The 20,891-nt window shown below is 37.8% G+C and overlaps 2 protein-coding genes across 3 annotated transcripts in view; both read left to right on the forward strand.

Moving 5' to 3' along the window:
• The window catches only part of LOC122547944 (receptor-transporting protein 3-like), a 23,673-nt gene extending 21,520 nt beyond the window's left edge, over positions 1 to 2,153 (forward strand). Inside the window, exon 3 of the mRNA XM_043686505.1 lies at positions 1,150 to 2,153. Within this exon, the coding sequence (XP_043542440.1) occupies positions 1,150 to 1,471 (322 nt within the window). The 3' untranslated portion in view covers positions 1,472 to 2,153. The remainder of the gene's footprint in view (positions 1 to 1,149) is intronic.
• Positions 2,154 to 4,683: 2,530 nt separating this feature from the next.
• LOC122547945 (mitochondrial ubiquitin ligase activator of nfkb 1-A-like) lies at positions 4,684 to 20,885 on the forward strand. 2 transcript variants are annotated; one of them, XM_043686506.1, is made up of 5 exons: positions 4,684 to 4,894; positions 5,898 to 5,986; positions 12,504 to 12,644; positions 14,683 to 14,770; positions 20,655 to 20,885. In XM_043686506.1, exons 3-5 carry the CDS (start codon positions 12,528 to 12,530, stop codon positions 20,816 to 20,818), a joined length of 369 nt encoding a protein of 122 aa, XP_043542441.1. In that variant the 5' UTR covers positions 4,684 to 4,894; positions 5,898 to 5,986; positions 12,504 to 12,527; the 3' UTR covers positions 20,819 to 20,885. The 2 variants fall into 2 exon arrangements, with proteins under 2 accessions (XP_043542441.1, XP_043542442.1); XM_043686507.1 differs by lacking the exon at positions 4,684 to 4,894 and adding an exon at positions 4,932 to 4,984.
• Positions 20,886 to 20,891: the final 6 nt, after the last annotated feature.

Consider the following 20,891-nt stretch of genomic DNA (forward strand, 5'->3'; position numbering starts at 1 on the left):
AATAGACAAAGTCTTTTCCCTGGGGTCAGGGAGTCCAGAACTAGAGGGCATAGGTTTAGGGTGAGAGGGGAAAGATATAAAAGAGATTTAAGGGGCAACTTTTTTACGCAGAGGGTAGTACTTGTATGGAGTGAGCTGCCAGAGGGAGTGGTGGAGGCTGGTACAATTGCAACATTTAAGAGGCATTTGGATGGGTATCTGAATAGGAAGGGTTTGGAGTGGTATGGGCCGGGTGCTGGCAGGTGGGACTAGATTGGGTTGGGATATCTGGTCGGCATGGACGGGTTGGACCGAAGGATCTGTTTCCGTGCTGTACATCTCTATGATTCTATAATTGGCAGATTGTGTTTATTAGGTATCCGTTTTTCTTGAAATAGATAATTCAATTGAGTTAATTCAGTTTAAGACAGATTTCTCTCTCTGACAATTTCAAAGTGACATTTTAGGCAGACTGAAGCATTTTCTTCTGGGATACTGAATGCCAGATTTGGTGCCTAACATCTCAATGCCTCCCCCTGCCATTGATAAATCATTTGTAACCTTGCCTCGTATCTTCTAAATAAACATATGATCACAACGGTACAGGGGTCAGAATAAGAGACCCTTTGCTATTTGCTTCCAGCTCCATGATCCTATTGCATCAGGGTCATGGAACTGGATTCTAACCAAGGAATGTTTGACCTACACAGTAAAATTAATATGTTGATGATTCCAATGTACGCAAACATATCCTGCACTATCAAGTCATCATCGTAATAGAAAACCAATATCTGAGATGTCGCTCAAAATTATTCTTTTAGTGATTATGCCTCATTGATATAATTGTCAAGAGCTGGAGCACATGCGGTTTCTTCATTGTCTTGACGTCCTTTAGAGAGTGGCATTTAACTGTGACTAACTTTGTCGTTCAGGATATACATCAAACTATTAATCTGTTTACATGAGCACTCTACAAGATACAGACATGGTGAATGTTCTTGGCAGTTCTGCTTAGTAACAAAATCACAATATGATTAAAGCCAATTCAAAACTCAATAGTTAAGAATTAACATTACAAAAACAACCTAAATATACTCAAAAAACTGTCAATTCAATGCATGGAATTTCAACATACAATAGCATTTACCAGCCTCTTCTCCTTTTCAATAGGTTTGAGTGTCCCTGTTCAAATTCATGGTCCTCAGCCCATGTCGTTGTTTTGTTTCATTACCGACTAAAAAGGCACAAAGGAACAGTACTGCTGCGCCCATTCCAACAACGATGTCGAGACTGCTGGAACTCTTTTGAGCGAAAGCCAATCATCAATCAGACCCAAATGCAGAAAGTACTTGATCGACTTATTTTAAAAATCTGTAAAAACTGCTACATGGAAGAAGTACCTGAGCTTGAAAGGAATTTACAATATCGCAAGACCAAACCCCATGAGACATCACTCTGTGAGGCCTGCGAATGGGGTTTATGTCGTATATAAAATTGATGTGGTTGACTGAATTACATCTGGAGTAGAACTTCCACTTTTGATGACAGAAATAAGTTATGATCAAAAATATAATTGAAATCATGCTGATTACATTGTAATTCGATTTACCAATAAAGTATTTGAGCATCACAAACATAAAACCTTCTCAGAGCTAGCACAATCATGAAAGAAGATAACTATGTATTTTATTTCAATTAAACACCATTGTTTCACATATTTGAGAGGTGGTAATTTTGTAACTATTGTTACCATTCACTAAAGGTGACAACTGATTAATTACCAAAAATAAGCATTTAAGTGCACCTGAACATACCTTGGAAAATGTAATAAGTTTACTGGTGTACACTTGTTAGCATCTTAATGAATAACATTTTTTGATGTGCTTGTGCGTTTAAGAAAATGTGTGCAATTTCTTGAAACAGCGCAGTGGGTGGAATCACACAATTTTAAATCTTAAACTAGTATAGAAAATCGTGGAAAAGAGAAATGCCGGTGGTTTTGGACACGGTTCACTTATATGGGATCATAAAAAACAGGAGCACAAGTAGACCATCTAGCCCAGCAAACCTGCTCCACCATTCAAAAGATCATAGTTGATCTGATTATGGCCTAAGTCCACTTTCCTACTGGCCTCCATCATCCTTGGATAATTTAGCAATCAGAAATCTGTCTAACTTGAATATATTCATTGCCCTAGTCTCCACTGCTTTCTGTGGAAGAGAATTATGAAGACTAACAACCCTTAGAGAAGGAATTCCTTCTTACTTCACCTTAAATGAGAAGCCCTTTGTTTTAATCTGTGCCTTCTTGCTCTAGGATCCCCCGCAAAAGGCATCGTTCTTCCAGCATTTACTCTATTACGTGTCTTCAGAATCTTACATTTCATGTGATCACTTCTCACTCTTCTAAGCTTCATTGAATAGGGACCCATCTGAAAACTATTACTCTTAAGACAATCTCTTTATCCCAGGAATGCATTCATTAACATCAGCAGAAGAATACGCCAAAAAAAAAATTCTCCCATTGCTTGTTTCTCATACTGAAGATTGGGTCCCAGGATCCATAAGTCATTCGCCAATATGACTTTTTTGTTATTGATCTATGGGATGCAGGCTTCACTGGCTAGACTAGCATTTTGTCCATTCCTAATTACATTGGAAAGAGTGGTGGTAAACTGCCTTTTTGAATCACTCCAATCCTTGGGGTGTTAGGACACCCACATTGCTGTTAGGAAGGGACTGCCAGGATTCTGATTCATTGACAGTGAAGGAAAGGTAATATAGTTCCAAGTCATGCAGGAACAACCAGATCTACTATGATTTCAATGGTAGAGCAGACTTATGGGTCAAATGGCCTCATTCTATGACTTATGAATCATAAAGCACAGAAGAGGCCCTTTGATCCATCAAGTCTGCTCCAAACAAATCTACACACACCCCACTTTCCAGCACTTGGCCCATAACCTTGAATATTATGAAATTTCAAGTGCTCATCCAAGTACTTTTTAAAGGTTGTAAGATTTTCCAGCTCAATTAACCTCCCAGGCAGTGCATTCCAAATTGTGCTTTTATGGCTTGGTTGACATTTTATTTTCACATAACTCAATAGGTTTTTCCCAGCCAATTGAATTTTCACTATATTTCTTCATTAATTAAAATTGTTGAGTTTCTTTTTACTTACAGACACATTAACACCATTTTACAGCTTCTGGTTCCCAATATAATCCACATAAATTTCCATGAAGGCCTTTAACAAGTTGCTAAACAGGAGGCTGCTAAATGAGAAAATAACCCATGGTGTTAGGGGCAGGGTACTAGCATAGATAGAGGGTTGGCGACTGGCAGAAGGCAAAGATTGAGGATAAAGTCGGTTTCTTCAGGATGGCAACTGGTGACTAATGGACTTCTACATGGGTCAGTGTTGGGACAACTATTTACATTATACTGACATGGGTCAGTGTTGGGACAACTATTTACATTATACATTAATAATGAGGACAAAGGAACTGAGGACATTAATGTTATCTGCAAACTTAGTAATGAAGGTAATTGGGGAATAGGTAGTGTTGAGATGTGGGGAGGCTGCAAAAGGACATTGATAGGCGAGGACAGTGGACAAAGAAGTAGCAGATGGAATACAATGTGGGAAAGTGTGAGGTTATGCACTTTGGTGAGAAGAATAGAGGCTTAGACTATTTTCTAAATGGAGAAAGGCTTTGGAAATCTGAAGCACAAAGGAACTTAGGAGTCCTAGTTTAGGATTCTCTTAAGGTTAACAAGCAGGTTCATTTGGCAGCTAGGAAGACAAAAGCACTATTAGTAATCATTTCAACAGGGCTAGAATACAAGAGCAGAGATGTACTGCTGAGATTGTATGAGACTCTGATCCAACCACATTTATATTATTATAAGCAGTTTGGGCTCCATGTCGAAAGCAAGTTATGCTGGCATTGGAGGGGTTCCAGAGGAATTGTACAAGAATGATTCTAGAGATCAAGGGCTGGTCATAGGGTGTGGTTGAAGACTTTGGGTCTGTACTTGATGGAGTTTAGAAGGATTGGGTAAGGTGGTAAGGGGTCTCATTGAAATTTACAGAATTCTGAGACACTTAGTTAGTTTGAATGTGGAGAAAGTGTTTCCACGAGTAGGAGAGATGAGGATCCGAGGGCACAACTCAGAGTGAAAGGACAGCTCTTTAGAACTGAGATATGGAGGAATTCCTTTAGCCAGAGGGTGGTTAATCTGTGGAATTCATTGCTGCAGAAGGCTGTGGAAGCCAAGCTGTTAGTAAATTTAAGATAGATGTTGATATGTTCTTGATTGGTAAGGGGATCAAGGATTATGGACAGAAGGCAGGAGAATGATGTTGAGAAACATATCAGCCATGATTGAATGGCAGTACATGCTCAATGAGTTTACTGACCTAATTCTGCTCCTATATTTTATAATCTTAATATGTCACCCAGAATAAGTATTTATATAACAATTAATTACTAGCTATTTAAAATAATAACAAACATTGTCTTTTAGCCACAACCAATAAGGAAAAAAGTCTTATGAACTTCAGTGACGATATTATTCACATTTCGCAGACTGTCAGCACCTTCGCTTTATATTGAAAATGAAAAGCCGCATGTGCAGAGTCTTCAGGTGTGGATCTCCAGGTGAGAAGGGTGATTGCTGAACTACAGATCCCAGCATCCACAGCGCCGCGTGGTGCAGGCTGGGATGTGGTGTGAACCTTGCGTTGTGGGTATTGTGTCTATGGTTGAAGGACTATAACTCCCAGAATTCCTTGGTACTGCTACTGGGAGAAGCGGGCAGGTTAGAGTTGGTGAACGTTGTTTCGGTAACGGACGAACTCGAGTGATACTGGACGGGAGTGAAGGGGAGCGGTCTCCTGTCAGCATGCGCGGTGAGTTGAGGAGGCAGTGTGGAGTATCTGAGGGTGCTGTGCAGGCTCAGGCGGGTGTGACTGTGTGTGGGCCGGAGAGCGGTTCCCTCGGTAACTGGGTCACAGCGACAGTGGGGTTAGGGGCATGACCTCTCTGTGAGTGCGGGCAGGGCCCATTCCCCAACACCCCAGGGTGAAACATCCCAAATCACTGACTCCACCTTAAACATCTAAAAAGGGAGGACCTGGGAAAGAGTGAGTTACAGCAGGAAAGGGCTGTGTTTACTCCAAGTAGAGTCATAGGACGAAACAACACAGAGGAAGGACCTTTGGCCCATCTTGACCTGTTGATCTATGGTTAAGAGTTGCATTGGGTCCCCATAATCTTTTATTATGTCTCTTCTAGTCTTTATTCTCGTTTATAGATGAGTGCTTTTACTCTTGCAGCTAGTGCATTCCAGATCACAAAACAATTTGTTGTGTGAAATAAAAGTTTCCTCCTGTTGTTCTTTGCCATCACCTGTATCCCACTGAGCTACCAACCTTAGTTGTTTTGAACTGTAGGGAACTCTACGGTTATTGGGAACAGGCCGGACAGTGGAGTTGGAGTTCGGATCAGCAACACATCAACCAAATGATCTTACTGAATGGCAGAGCAGGCTTGATGGGATAAATAGAAACCAAAATAACTACCGATACTGGAAATCAGAAACAGAAACAGCTGGGAAAGAAAGGAAGAAGGGTCACTGAATGTAAAACATTAAAATCTTTTCTCCACAGAATCTGCCAGATCTGTGCTTTTCCAGCAATTTCTGTTGATGGGATAAGTTTTTCTTGTGTTCCTACTTCTCATGTCTGCCACTGAAAAAGTTTTTCCTTATTTACTTTATCAAAGTCTTCATAATGTTGAACATTTCAATCAAATCTAATCCTGGTCTCTGTTATAAAGAACAACCGCAGCTTCTCAAGAGTCTGCACATCCCATTAATCCCTCATTTGTTATAATTTTTATGTGTTTTGACAGATAATGCAGTGTGAGAACTGTCTGAAGGAAATTTACTAAGAATTGTTAACAATCTGGCTCCTGTACTGCATGCTGTTGTCTTCTGACAGGTGAGATCTTTTATATGAAACAAATGACACATCATACCGATTTGAAAGTATTCAGTCAGAATTTACTGTCGAGATTAGTGAGGCTAATGGCACAAGCTGTTGTTAATGATAAATGGGACTGTGATTTCAGTCAAGGAGCAGATATGTGGTCAAAGTTTAGATATAAAATTTGTCTCAATTGTGCAATTTTATAAAGGATAATAAAAATTGTTTTGCTTTTCTGAGCATTGGATCATCCATGTTTCCACTCTAGAGTTCTGAGCTATCATGATGCCATGTATTCCATGGATCCATTCAAAAAGCTTCTAGATTATTGGATTTCCTAACACAGGAGTTATATGATGTACACATATTTTGGTTCCACAGTTTTTAGGTGTTTGATGGTCAGAGAGATTCCAAACGTGTCACATTCTAATCACGTTTCCCCTTTTTTCCCTTTATTTGTCTCATTTAATCTTTAATATTTTTGTTGTCATTTTCTCTATATGATTTGACTTTTAATTCACTATGCTGTGTTTATTTTTCCATCCACTCCATAAACATTGAAATTTATCAAATGTCCTTTTCCTTTATGTCTGCGATGTCTTTTTGTCTTGGCTGTGTCTTTATCACTTCGCACTTTTGATACCTTTATGTGCAAATCATTTTTGAACTGAAGATTTCAAAAATGAATCTCACTTATGGCAGAGGGTGTTCATATTCTATTACAATATGTTCTGTCCATATTTTATGTATTGTGACATCCTGTTGCACTCTCTTAAATGAGTTGGTGCACCTTACATGTATTGTAAGGATCAATGTGACACACTGGAATTTCCCTATGCTGTGATAACATTTATGGTTTCAGAGATTGGCCCCAGTTCAAAATGTTTACTCTTGATTCATGTGATGATTGCTGAGGAACTTATCAGGAGAGCATTGGTATAATGTGTAATAAAGCAAGTTGAGGAGCGAGTTATACTTTACATAGGGGGTTGTGCAATTATTAATATACTCTGAAAATGTTTTTTGAAGTGTTTTATTACGTTAATTCTTAATTAGCCAAGGAAAACACTTGTCAGAAGGCTGAGAAGATTTTATTATGTTGCTTGTTTGTAAGTATGACCGTGATTACCTGTTCTGGGAAAGGATCTATCCACTGATGTAGGAATAATACTGTTGTGGCAGGGAATAATTATATTGGATTATATAGAATATACAGCGCAGAAACAGCTATGTTAGGTTTGTCTTTATATGATATACAAGTTGCCTCTTATTCCATTTACTTCAGTATTTCCGCATACGGTTTTGTTCCTTTTTCTCTGATATACCCTTCTAGCTTCCTTTTGAAAGCATTAAAGCTAATTGTGCCAACCACTTACTGTGGAAAGTTCTGCATTCTGACCATTGAATTGTAACACTTCTCCTTATTTCCTATTGGATTGATTAGTCACAATCAACTGGCCCCAGTTTTGTTATCACACAATTAGAAACGTTGTCCACCTTGTCCAGTTCATATTAAAGATCTTTATCCGATCACCTCTAAGTGGTATTTTTGAAAGAAAAATGCCTCAACCTATTCAATTTTCTCTGATAGTTGGTCTTTCTGATCTGGTCCTTTTTTTGCAAATTCTCTTTTGAATTTTCTCCAGTGTTCTTTTTACAACCGAACATTTAGATATGTTCTTTTTACAACCGTAAATGCCCACATTGTTCTTCAGTTATCTGACGAAGGTCCTTTAGGGTTTTAATGCCACTTCATTACTCTTGAATATCATAAACTAGAAATAAATAAAAGTGCTTTATCAACATTATTAATTGCTTTGTTGGCCTGCAGTGCTTCCTGCATCCCAAATCCATTGCTCTCCTGCTCATTCAGTTTACCTGTGAAGCTATACGTGATATTTCTACATTTTTAATCAAATTCACATTTATTTAATTTAAAGTTAATTTGACAATTGGTTGCCTAGTCTGGAAATTTTTTAATTTGTATTATACATAGGGTTAGCTAGACCCCCTAGTTTGGAAAAGTCCAAAATGACCCAGGACAGTTAATTATTAACACTGGTGCACACCTCTAATTTTTGTAATCTGAATGATTATGTATTCTTCCCTTGTCTTGAAAGAAAAAAAATCCCCAAAGTTTTCAGAAGGGGAAGTGAGGTCTGTGCCAGTGGTCTTGTGTTTAAATCGCTGTCAAAATACGATTCAAACCAGAGATTTCCAGCTTTTGTCTCCAGTTACTGATAAATTAACTAATATCTATAGGATAGTATAGAATTATAGAGTCATACAGTACAAAAACAGACCCTTCGGTCCAACTTGCCCACGCCAACCAGACATCCCAATCTGACCTAGTCCCATTTGCCAACATTTGGCCCATATCCCTCTTAAATGAGTTGGTGCACCTTACATGTATTGTAAGGATCAATGTGACACACTGGAATTTCCCTATGCTGTGATAACATTTATGGTTTCAGAGATTGGCCCCAGTTCAAAATGTTTACTCTTGACTCATGTGATGATTGCTGAGGAACTTACCAGGAGAGCATTGGTATAATGTGTAATAAAGCAAGTTGAGGAGCGAGTTATACTTTACATAGGGGGTTGTGCAATTATTAATATACTCTGAAAATGTTTTTTGAAGTGTTTTATTACGTTAATTCTTAATTAGCCTATTCATATACCCATCCAGATGCAGTTAAATATTGTAATTGTACCCATCTCTACCAGTTCCTCTGGCACCTTGTTTCATACCTCTGCTTGAAAAAGTTATCCCTTAGGTCTTTTTTAAATCTTTTCCCATTAAACCTATGACCTCTAGTTTTGGATTTCCCCCACCCGAGAAAAAAGACCTTGACTATTCACCCTGTCCATTTTCCTCATGATTTTATACATCTTTGTAAAGTCACCCTTAGCTCTGACGTGCCTGGGAAAATAGCCCCAGCCTATTCAACCCTCTGCCTATAATGCAAACCCTCCTGTCCCCGCAACATCCTTGAAAATCTTTTCTGCACCCTCTCAAGTTTAGCAACATCTTTCCTAAAGAAGGGTAATTAGATTTGTACGGAATATTCTAAAAGCAGTCTCATCAATGTCCTGTAAAGCTGACATCCCAAATCCTGTACTCAGTGTTCTGACCAGTGAAGGCAAGCGTGCCAAATACCTTCGGTTTTTACCTTCTTCAGCACCCTGTCTACCTGTGATTCCATTTTCCATGAACTATGCATCTGGACCCCTAGGTCTCTTTGTTCAGCGACATGCCCCAGGACTCTACCATTAACTGTATAAGTCCTGCACTGTGTTTGTCTTACCAAAATGCAGCACCTCACATTTATCTAAAGATGATGTTTATGTTTCTCTTTTTCTCAATCAACCAGGTTTCTCACTGCTGACTTTACACACATTTTCTCGCAATTGTCTGTGTGTAGTTGATGCTTCCACTGCTGATGGTCACTTTCTAGGTTCCTGTATGATGTTTTGCCATTTGGCTGAGGTACTGGATAATTGCTAGAACTGTGCAATGGAACTTTAGCAAAAGTCAATATCTTAAGACAAATGGAAAATAATTGGAAAAATAAAAATACACTTGGATTGTGCTGCAACTGATCAGGGAGATGAGTTTTAAGTGTAGAAATTGGGTAAAAGAATCTGAAACACAGCATTTTGTAATATGGAGGAGGTTTTCGTTAGAAGGTTACTCTAATCTTCACACATATGGGTTAAGATATTCAGCGTAACAACACTGGTCACTAAAATATTGAATATCTAGTAAATTAATATGCATTGATTCTTATGGCAGTTTCTCTCCATAGCAATAGTTTATTTACCTGCAAAACTGGGAAACAATATTCTAAGTTACCTGAAAACTAATCATTTAAAGTTGTCACTTTTAGTTTAGTTTAAGCCAGGCCTCTGCATGCTGACTGTTTGGAGGGGTATCTGAAAAGGTGAGTTGATATGGCATACTCGGCTGGCTGAAAATTGGCCAGAGAAAACACGCCAGTAAATCCTGCATCTTGTCAGCCCCACACTGTCTTTTTCTACTCAAAGTATAGACACTGCCATACCAGGCAACATTTAATACAGAGGTCACCAACAAGATGCTTAATACATGCTGATGAGATAGAAGGCTGCTAACAGTTGATCTCTGGAATGAAGAAGCTGCTAACCTGGAGAAACCTCCAGTTTACCAAGGTACATATTTCAAACCCTTCCTCGCAGGGAATATCTGAACAGTGATCTTAAAAGATCAACTCCGGTTAGCAGCAAAAAAAAAGTTCCAGACCAAACTTCTTGTGATTTTTGCAAATCATGCTGATGTTTTTTGATAATATAACTCATTTTACAGTCGTGGATTACAAACAGCAACAATAGCTGGCTGCCATAAAAATTAGACTAACTGCATTAAGTATCTAGGTTGCATATAAGTTGAATTATAAAGGTAAAGTTGCCACAGTTTCAGAGGACAATAGAGTTGCCCTCTCATTTGAGAGAGATGACTAGTGGTGTTTTAACCTGAGGGTCACCATGCCTCAGGAAAGGGACAAGGTTGAGATCTTTGAGTCTTCATGGTAACCTCAGCTAGTATGGGAATTCTCTCTATTGGTATCACTTTGCACCGTAAACCAGTCATCCAGCCAACATTTTCTTGACTGCCCCCTCCCAACCAAATTTGAGAGTTCACTGTCCATATCTGGAATCCTACTGTCCTGTTTCCCTATATCCCTGTGTTTGCTAATCAGTTCTTTTTGCAGCAAAGTCTCAACTTTAAAATCATGGTTTTCATTCTGGTTTTTACATCTCTTTTCAACCTTGACCCTCATTATCTTGAATTTTCTCCAACTCTCCATGATTTCTGCAGCCCTTCCATTCTAACCTCTTGTACATCCCTAAGTTTAGTCACTGCACCAGTCTTTAGCTACCTAGGTTCCAGGGTCTGGAGTTAATTCCCAAAACCTCTCCACTTTCCAATCCTTTTTCCTGCTTATTAAAATGGTACTTAAAACCCATCTCTGATCAAGCTATTGTTTCAGCTGTCCTAAAATCTTCATAGTTCAGTGTCAAATTTGTCTTGGTAGAGGCTTCTATGTACGCAAACAATGCATAGTCCATCAAAACTATTTGCAATTACATTATGACTTTAATGCACAAAGCCAAATAATCTGTGAGAAAGTCACCTCATTCTACCCTTTTTAGTTTGGACTTTTGATCAACTTTTTTTTCCCGCTATTTTTCCACTCCATTTAAACATTGCTAAAAAGAGTCAAGAAGTTGAATCTTTTTACCATGTACTTATGATTCAAGAAACACATTTGACAAAAGGGAAACCATTACATACAGCACAAAAAGAGAATGCTGATTTGTTGGGGCATGATTGGCATGAAGATACAGCAAGAACAGTTAATGATCTATCTTAGAACTCAGACCAGGTAGGTAGATTCTAGTTGGTTACGTGTTGCCATGGTGGTGAATCAGAGATTGGCTGTCTCCATGATCTCTTTTTAGAAAGGTGCAATGTCTATACAAATTCCTTTTGCGTACATAAAACATGGTCTTGTGTGTTTCTATATGTATGTTGCTTCAAGCAGACAAACGTACCACACTATGAGCCAAACTGATTATCTTAAAGTGGTTTTTGGTGTAAATTTAATGCAATCTTCATTCATTAATAAATGATTTTCACTAGTATATGTTTAATGTTGGATATACTTCTCTGAGACTTTAAAGCATAGGGTAATTGAGCATTACTCACTTACATGGTAGGCAGAGTATCTGTTTGGCTTGACAGCAGCATCTTGGTAATGGAAACAACTACTTGCAGATGTACTGTATAGTTGTAACATAAGACATCTATCATCACCTGCTGGTCACATTTTTGACATACCTTCCTCTTCTAGGGCAATATTAGATAGACTTGGCACTGCTCAGGGACAAAAGGGACGATTATAATCTCTTTTATGAATTTTTGCGATATACAGCAGGTGATGATATAATCAAGATATCCATCATCATGCAGGATATTATTGAAATGTCCTATCAAGACACGAAGAGAAACAAATTGATTATTTTAGTGACTGAATGAGATGTTCACACATTGGGAATAGGTCGTGGAGTAGTTTGGCTTGATTTCAAGCACACTCTTGCCTCATCAGAGTTGTAGCAGGTTCAAGAGCAGTTTGGCAAAATCTCCTTGCTCTGGACCTCTATCACAAAGAAGAACAAAGAGCTTTTTGTGGGAACACCATCCCCTAGAGTACATACCATTCTGATTAAGACATAATGTGTGCTGGATTATTACTATCTTCAGGTGTTCCAGTGCCAGCAAAACAACAGTTATTCAAGAAGGCTTACCACTACTACTATCTGCTCAGAGGAAATAGAGATGGGCAGTGAATACAATCTTAGCCATTCCAAGAACAAATTACAGCTATTGATCATCTCTTTATGTTTGTAAAGAAAATGCAAGGAAAGTCAGTGATTGCATACTTTGCATTGGATCTTGTCTAACATTGTCCATGTGTTTTTCTTTTAAAAGAAATTGATTGAATCCAGCTACGAGATGGACAGGATTCCTGTTTCAACTGTGGAGCTGGTCTGCTTGGGGTCAAGCTTTGCATTTTCTGGGTTGTTTTACTATTTGTATAGAAAGAAAAGATCAACAGTGGAAGTATTAAAGGTAAGAATCATTCATTTCTTGCAAGTACCTCATAAACACACACTCTTGTGGCTCTCATTCTAACTTCCGTTGGGAGGGTGAGATTGTTAGTAATAGGTTTCAATAATAAAAGATAGAAAATGCTGGAGAAATTCAGAAGGTTTCACAGAATCTGTGGAAAGAAAAGTTAACATTTTAAGTTTCATTGCCAACATTTGTGGTACTTTGCTTTCGATTGATGCATTGATGATGGATTGATATAAATGAGACAAATTCTTCATGTTCCAAGACTTAAAAAAAAAAACACTTCCTTGGATAATGCCTTCTCAGTGAGGTGTATTTCGGCTATACTGCAGCCCATGAAATACACTGACAGAAATAACTGTAATCTACTCAGTGCGCTCAATGAAGTTGGAATAGTTAAAATTAAGAGTGAATCTGTCAATGGTGCAATACAGCCACAGTTGGCAATATTTTTCAACAAATGCCAAAGTACAGCTGATATTTGCAAGCCTCCAATTTTGTCAATGTTCCTGCATGACGATTGCTTCAATTGAATGTTGTATTTCACATTCATGACCAGAGTTGAAATTGAATCTGTACTTGGTAACATGTATTTTTGGATGAAATGTTAAACGGAGTCTCATGGGAGGATTAAAAGATCCTATTTGCAGAATGGCAGGGGCTATCTCTTGGTGATCTAACTAATATATCCTTTGCTTTGTCCTAATGGTACTAAAAACAGGTTATGTACTATTTTGGTAATTGTGGAACTTTGCTGTACATAAATTGGCTTCAAGTTTACCCTATGCTATAATAGTGATAGCATTTTAAAAAATACTTAATTGACTGAGAAGTGCTTTGATTAATGCTGAAACTTTGAAATCTGCATTTAAGTGCAATCAATATCATTTTTTATTTCTCCTTTCTTCTCATGGTAAAATTTGATGCATAATTTGTTGTATCGTGACTCATTTCAGCATTTACATGTGGGAGATTCTTAATGGGATTCTGTGCAGCAATTAGTTATAAATTAACTCTTGTTTTTGTTGACTATAGTCTGGAATCAAAAGCTCAACTTGGGTATCACAAAAACAAGCAGTCTGTGCCAGTGGTCAGGAATGGGGATGGAACTATTGGCATGGATATGGTGTGTGTTGCTGGCCCAAATGGTAGCTTGAATGTTCCCAATGGTTAACCTGAGGAAACTGTTACTTGTTAATTCTCAAAATCAGATTACCATGTCTACTACGATGTGCCCAAGTGACAGCATATAAATAAAAAGAAATGGGAGTGAAGATAATTCTTTGGGGAAACAACAGGTAAAGAGAATCCACTGCAGAAGATTCTTGGTTATTAATAGATGGGTGAAAATGAAATGGAACAACTCCAAGGTCACTTGGTTGAACAATGGATTTAAAGGCAATGGAGAAAGAATATGTGGTTGATGATGTTAAAAGATAAGTCCACACTGGCAAGGTTAGATAATGGACAGTGGTGACTGTGACTTTTATTGGGAACTATTCCTGTCTTGTACACCTGGCTATGTTTATGCAGCAACAGGGCAGTTGCGAACTGGTCATTTGAAATTGTCTGCATGATGTTCCCTTCCATGAATGATTCCACTATGCTTCATTATTCTCACCCTTTATCTCAGTTCAGCTTCTTTCCCTCGTCCGTCTGCCCCTCCTGTGTTTAGGATAACCAAACCTTTAACCAACAGGATTTGTCAAATGTGATAATTAATAGTGGAGAGGATTCAGAACTAGAATTAAGTTGTTTAGAAGTGAAATAGAGAAACTTGTTTGTATTGTCTTATGGAAAACTGAAACTCACAACCCAAAAGAATGTAAATGATAGATTAACAGAAATTGATTTGAGTTCTATAATTTTTGCTGGATAAGGGTATCAAAGGATTTGGAGCAAGAGGTGCTAAATGGAGTTGGGGCACAGATTAACCATGATCTAAACGAATAACTGAACAAGTTTCAAGGGTCGAGTGGCCTAGTCCTGTTCTTGTGTTCCCTATTACTTCATTTGTTTCTTTTTTTTAAATTAGGAAGCCCCAAAATTTCAGATCAACAAGCAGTTGGTGGATTTTTTGAATGCCACTCCAGGAAAATGTGTGGAGTATGCTATTGTGGAAGGTGAGACTTAGGAGTTTTATATTTGATGTAATGGGTTTTCAACTACCCAGTGGTAAGACCAGCAATGCTAATCACCAGTGGTTAGTCCAGCCAGTACCTGAAAATTAATTCTAGTGTGTCTTTTGACTTTTTATTCCACTACTTTTAAATGTTAAAAACATAATCTTAAAAACTTTATTTAATGAGAAAAGAGACTATTAACATTCCAGTTACAAAGATCGGGTGACGTTTTTGATCACTAACATTTAGAAAGCTGCTGACCTAAAGAAGCAAGTGTGAGTATAGTTAAAATCTGAGCATGTCCAAGGGGTGAGGGCTAGCCAAATACACTCCCAATAAGGAATGGTGGTGATTTCAGGATTACTGCACTTCACTTGCATCACTAAAGTGCATCATCTTGAGTGCTGGGAGTAGAAATAGAGGCCTTTTAGGAGGCAAAGCGTGATTATTTTGAGGTAGGTTTACTTTGCTGACATATAGGCCACATCTGGATTAGGATACAATGCCTAATTGTAATGTATTTATTTTCCTTTTATAAGCAACTAGATTCAGCACCAATGAAAGGAATGCTACAGGATAAAACTCCACAATAGTCTTACTCTGAACTAAATCACACTGACTTACAGAGCACATTCATTGAATTGAATGGTCAGCTTCTGCTTGTACATCATGTGGTCTTATCTGACATAAAAGTGCTTGAGATATCTTTTCAAACCAGTGGGGGGGATTCAATCATTCATGTATTCATTAGAAGGCTAAATACCAGGCCTGAAAATTATCTGCCATATTGTCCGAGTCAAGGATTACAAGAGGGAAAAGGATACTTCTTCATGAAGGGTAAAGTTCTCCCTATTATCTTGAAATTGTCCATCAACCCTGTATTACGTAGGATTGTTATAGCTGGTGGAGGCCAACAACTTTCAGCATATCAGTCTGAAATTTATTCAGACATCGTTTTTTGGACAGCATGCAAGAGTTTTGAAAGAGAAAAAGATATTAGATTAACATTGCACTTAACTGAATCAGCCAACTACAGGCTATAGAAGATAGGTCTTCATACAGGCTTATTTCTGAAAGCACTGAACAATATGGCAAGTTAAGTCCTCTCAAGGCAGGCAAAGATATGTACTATAATCACTGCCAAACATTGATCTGGGTGGTCTGATATGTTTTATAAAATTCTATTCGGGGGACACAGGCATTAATGGCTGGGCCAGCATTCTTGTCCATCCCTAACTGCCCTGAAGATGCTATTGAACTGCCTTCCGAAACCTCAGCAATTCTTGTGATGTTGGGAAACTTGCAGTGTCTTTTTTTTAAAAGACATCTTAACAAATTTATCTTGTTGAGTGGTTTGCTTGGCCATTTTAGAGAACAGTAAAGGCTTAATTATGTTGCTGTGTGTTCTGGAATCCCTTATAAGCAGGACACCAGTTCAATAGTGAGCCAGATGAGTTTGAATCAATATTGCTTTTATGTTTATCATTAAACTTTTAATTCCAGATTATTTTGAATACATTCCACCATCTGCCATAGTGGGGTGTGAACCCAGGTCATCAGTGTATTATCTCGGTCTCTGGATTACTAGTCCAGTGACAATACAACTATGTCATTACCTCTCCATAAATCACATAAAATGTAGTATGCAAGTATAGCATGTTATTAGGAGGGTAAATAATGTAATAAATGACAAGTGAAATGGGTTAGGGAATAAACAAGTGTTATTGCAGTTGTACAGAGCATTAATGCTCAGGTGTAACATGTATAGTTTTAGTTTCCTTATTTGAGTGAAAGCGACAATTACTTTAGAAACAGTTTAGAGAAAGTTCACTTGAGCTGAAGGGTTTACGAAGAAAGTTGAAGAGGTTAGTCTATACGCATTGGAGTTTAGAAAAAATGCATCCGATCATGAGAGGATTGGATAGGATGGATACTTAAAGGATGTTTGATCTTGTGAGGGAGGCATAGTTTAAGAACTAAAATGTCTCCCTTTTAAAATAGCCGAGGAGATTTTAAAAAAACATTTCTCTGAAAAGCTTGATCTGAATATGGAATTATATTCCCCAGAAAGTAGTATAGGCTGGTTCTTTCAATTTATTCAAGCGGTGTTCGATTTTTGATAGTTAAGGGTTATGGGAGTGCAGATGGGAAAGTAGAGATGAGATTATAATCAAATCAGCCATTATTTATTTGAGTGGGAGAACAGGTATGATGCCCCAAATGGCATACTGTTGAGTTCTATGTTCTCAAACATTATTTTAAAAAAAGAGTAGATAGTATTGTTTAATATTAGTCCTTTTTAGATGCTGGGTATTTTTAATAGCGGGTCAATGCTATTATTATAAAATGCTGCCTTAAAAGTATCATTTTGATTTAGAATAAATCCCTACTGCTGTACGGCAGAATTTGATTTATCACATTTGTGCTATGATTGAGTATCCATGTTTAAGATTTTGTTTTGGAGTGTTCTCATGTTCTGGTTAGCAGTTGAAGTATTTAAAGTTATGATACTGAAAGCTACTTTATGGAAATTTAAATTGCATCACAATGTTCTGATACTGTTAAATTTAATGCTAATAGTGTGGTCTGTGTTTTAGCCTCTGGAGCATATGTGAACTGGTTAGATTTAGTAGAATACATGAGAGCTGTTGCATTTCTTAGCTATTGTCCATTTGCAATGCCTGTTTTCTGCCACTAGATAGCATATGTGTGCTTCATAAAGATAGTTTAAACATTATAGTTTTTAAAAAAGGGTAAAATACAGTGGATGCTGAAAACCTGAAATTAGTTGAAAATGCTGAAAAACACTGGCATATTATCTCTGTACAGACAGAAAAGAATTACTGTTTCGGGTCAATGACTTTTAAGCAGAAGTATAAAAATAATTAGAACATAGAACAATACAGCACTGAACAGGCCCTTCGGTCCTCAGTGTTGTGCCGACCTGTGAACTAATCTAAGTCCGTCCCCTACACTATCCCATCATCATCCATGTGCTTATCCAAGGATTGTTTAAATCTCCCTGATGTGGCTGAGTTAACTACGTTGGCAGGCAGAGCATTCCACGCCATTACCACTCTCTGTGTAAAGAACCTGCCTCTGATATCTATCTTAAATCTATCACCCCTCAATTTGTAGCTATGCCTCCTCATACAAGTTGACGTCATCATCCTAGGAAAAAGGCTATCAGAGTCTACCCTATCTAATCCTCTGATCATCTTGTATGTCTCTATCAAATCCCCTCTTAGCTGCCTTCTTTCCAATGAGAATATACCCAAGTCACTCAGCCTTTCCTCATAAGACCTTCCCTCCAGACCAGGTAACATCTTGGTAAATCTCCTCTGCACCTTTTCCAATGCTTCCACATCCTTCCTGTAATAGGGTGACCAGAACTGTACACAATATTCCAAATGCGGATGCACTAGTGTTTTGTATAGTCGCAGCATGACATCACGGCTCCGGAACTCGATCCCTCCACCAATAAAACCTAACACACTGTATGCCTTCTTAACAGCACTATCAACCTGGGTGGCAACTTTCAGGGATCTATGTACATGAACTCCAAGATTCCTCTGCACATCCACACTACCAAGAATCTTCCAATTGACCCAGTATTCTGCCTTTCTGTTATTCTTCACAAAGTGAATCACCTCACACTTAGCTGCATTGAACTCCATTTGCTACCTCTCCGCCCAATTCTGCAGTTTATCCAAGTCCCCCTGCAACCTGCAAAATTCTTCCACACTGTCCACTACTCCACTGATTTTAGTATCATCTGCAAATTTACTAACCCATCCACCTATGCCTGCGTCTAAGTCATTTATAAAAATGACAAACAGCAGTGGTCCCAAAACAGATCCTTGTGGCAGACCACTAGTAACCGGACTCCAGGCTGAATGTCTTCCATCAACCACAACTCGCTGTCTTCTTACAGAAAGCCATTTTCTAATTGGAAGTAAACCTTTGTTTACTAGACTATATTTTCAATCAAATTAATTTGTTATAATTGATCAATTGATGCCTCAGAAAATGTTCCCTATAAAGAAGTTTATTTTATAATCTGGTATTTCCTATATTTGTAGACTGCGATAATTTTGTCCAGAGACACAGAATGATTCAATAAACAAAAAGATTATTTTGCCAAAGTGACCAAATTCGTATAATTTCCTTTTCCCATTAGTTGTGCAAATGTTTTTCTTTCACATATTTAAAAGCTAATATTGATTCTGCTCCCATCAACCTTTTAGGCAGTGCATTCCAGATTGCAGCAACTCTATTTTTAATAAAGTTTCCTCATCTGATTCTTTTGCCTGCTACTTCTGGTTCATGACCCTTTTGCCATGGAAGCCAGTTTTTCCTTTTCTATTCTGTAAAACTCCATCATCTTGAATACCCCTCAGATCTCTTAATTATCTGTGCTTCAGCGAGAGCAACTCCAGTTCTTCAACTTTTAGTATTTAACTGAAAGTCCTATGTTCCTGGTACGATTCTAGTAGCTGTCCTTTGTACCATCTCTAAGGTCTTGAAATCCATCTGAAAGTGCAGTGCCTAGAACTGGGCAATGCTATTCCAGTTGATGCCTAATTCACCTTTTTAATAAAGGAAAAGGCCTTCTCTAACGTTCTTTCACATCAAAGATTTGTATGTGTACTTTTTATATAGCATCTTTAATGTGAAATAACTTTGCAAAGTGCTTCACATGATAGAAACTAAGCTATGGAAGGTATTTTTAAGATAGCTAGCCAAAGATTGATCAAAGAAGTATTTTCTTGGTAATTTTGTTTTTGCACCCCTGTAAAACTGTACCAATTTTGTTATATTGCTATCTAACACTTCCTGTTAAACTGGATGTGCTATATGCTTGCTCAATTCATCAGTCTGTCTACATCTTTCTGAATTGGCACTTGATACTGTATTATATTCTGTAATGTTCATTTAAAAATCTAAACTCTGTTTCCTTTAATTTCCTCCTGTTAATATGCCTTAATTTTGCTGGATCCTCCATACTGACAAAGAAACAAATTTTTGAAATATGGTGACTGAAATCACAGCACCGTGTCCCATCACTATTGTGCAGTGTGTGATATTCTAACTTGCTGCCCCACATTGACCAGGAGCTCTGCATTAGGAGGCGCTGATTTTTTTTGGCATATTTAGGCAATGATGTAATAACCAGTTCAATGTCCTGTTAAAACCAGTGTTTGCAGCAGATGTGGACCTCACACTTTACTAAGAATGTACTGGTCTTGAAGGAATAGAGCTCACTTTATTTTAATAATATTTTGACTCCAAGGATTAAGTTAGAAGGAAAAACTGCAAATCAGCATTTTATTCTCTCAACTTTAAATAATATCATGTTGATTTAAATTCTAAGTTTTTAATTAATAAGGAGAACAGATATGGTATCGTACAGGTAGAAATTTTGTATTAGTGTTTCTGTTGGAAAGAGTGTATAGATCTGGGGTATAGTCTAAACATTGAAGCCAAAATTTTCCAAGAATGCTATTCGGAAGCACTTTTACATGTAAGGGCTTGTAGAAGATGGAATTCTTGTCCACAAATGGCAATAGATTCCAGATATTTATAGATTTTTAAATCTGTGATGGATGGATTTATTCAAAAGTATAGAAGAATATGAGCAAAGTGTATCTATGGGTATGTGTAATTGCCCAACCAAACCTCTTCCAGCATTCAAAACAGTCAGCTCTAATGTCCTGTCACTGGATTTTGTCCTCCTGAGATCAAATGGGGTGTGTGTGGGGGTGTTTGCAGTCAGATTTTGATTTGAATTTTAGGGCAACTATCAATTTTCTTCCATCCTCTATAAACTGAAATGCCTCAGCTTTCTGTGTTTGTGTTTAAATGTTCCCTTTACCCCAAACAGGTATCACTCGACCAGTTGGGGAGAGTCTGCAGAGCCATTATCAGGATGACTGTACTGGGGTAATGCAGCGGCTTATTTTGAAAGAGCACAAACTGATCTGGAATAATTTGGCTAGGAGTTGGTATGCGTCCATAATAAGCCTACTTCAAATATCTTTTATGTAACATACTCTATTGTATGGCATTACTTTCTTGACAGTTATATTGAAGACCAATTTTTTAAAAAACTGTACAACGT

Source organism: Chiloscyllium plagiosum, unplaced genomic scaffold (assembly GCF_004010195.1).
Source record: "Chiloscyllium plagiosum isolate BGI_BamShark_2017 unplaced genomic scaffold, ASM401019v2 scaf_8142, whole genome shotgun sequence".
Lineage (NCBI taxonomy): Eukaryota > Metazoa > Chordata > Chondrichthyes > Orectolobiformes > Hemiscylliidae > Chiloscyllium > Chiloscyllium plagiosum.

Bases quoted from the DNA above. Each gene is read 5' to 3' on its own strand.
- LOC122547945 (XM_043686506.1), top strand. From the start codon at position 12,528: ATGGACAGGATTCCTGTTTCAACTGTGGAGCTGGTCTGCTTGGGGTCA. The intron at 12,645-14,682 runs GTAAGAATCATT...TTTTTAAATTAG, and splicing joins CAACAGTGGAAGTATTAAAG to GAAGCCCCAAAATTTCAGAT. The intron at 14,771-20,654 runs GTGAGACTTAGG...TACCCCAAACAG, and splicing joins GGAGTATGCTATTGTGGAAG to GTATCACTCGACCAGTTGGG.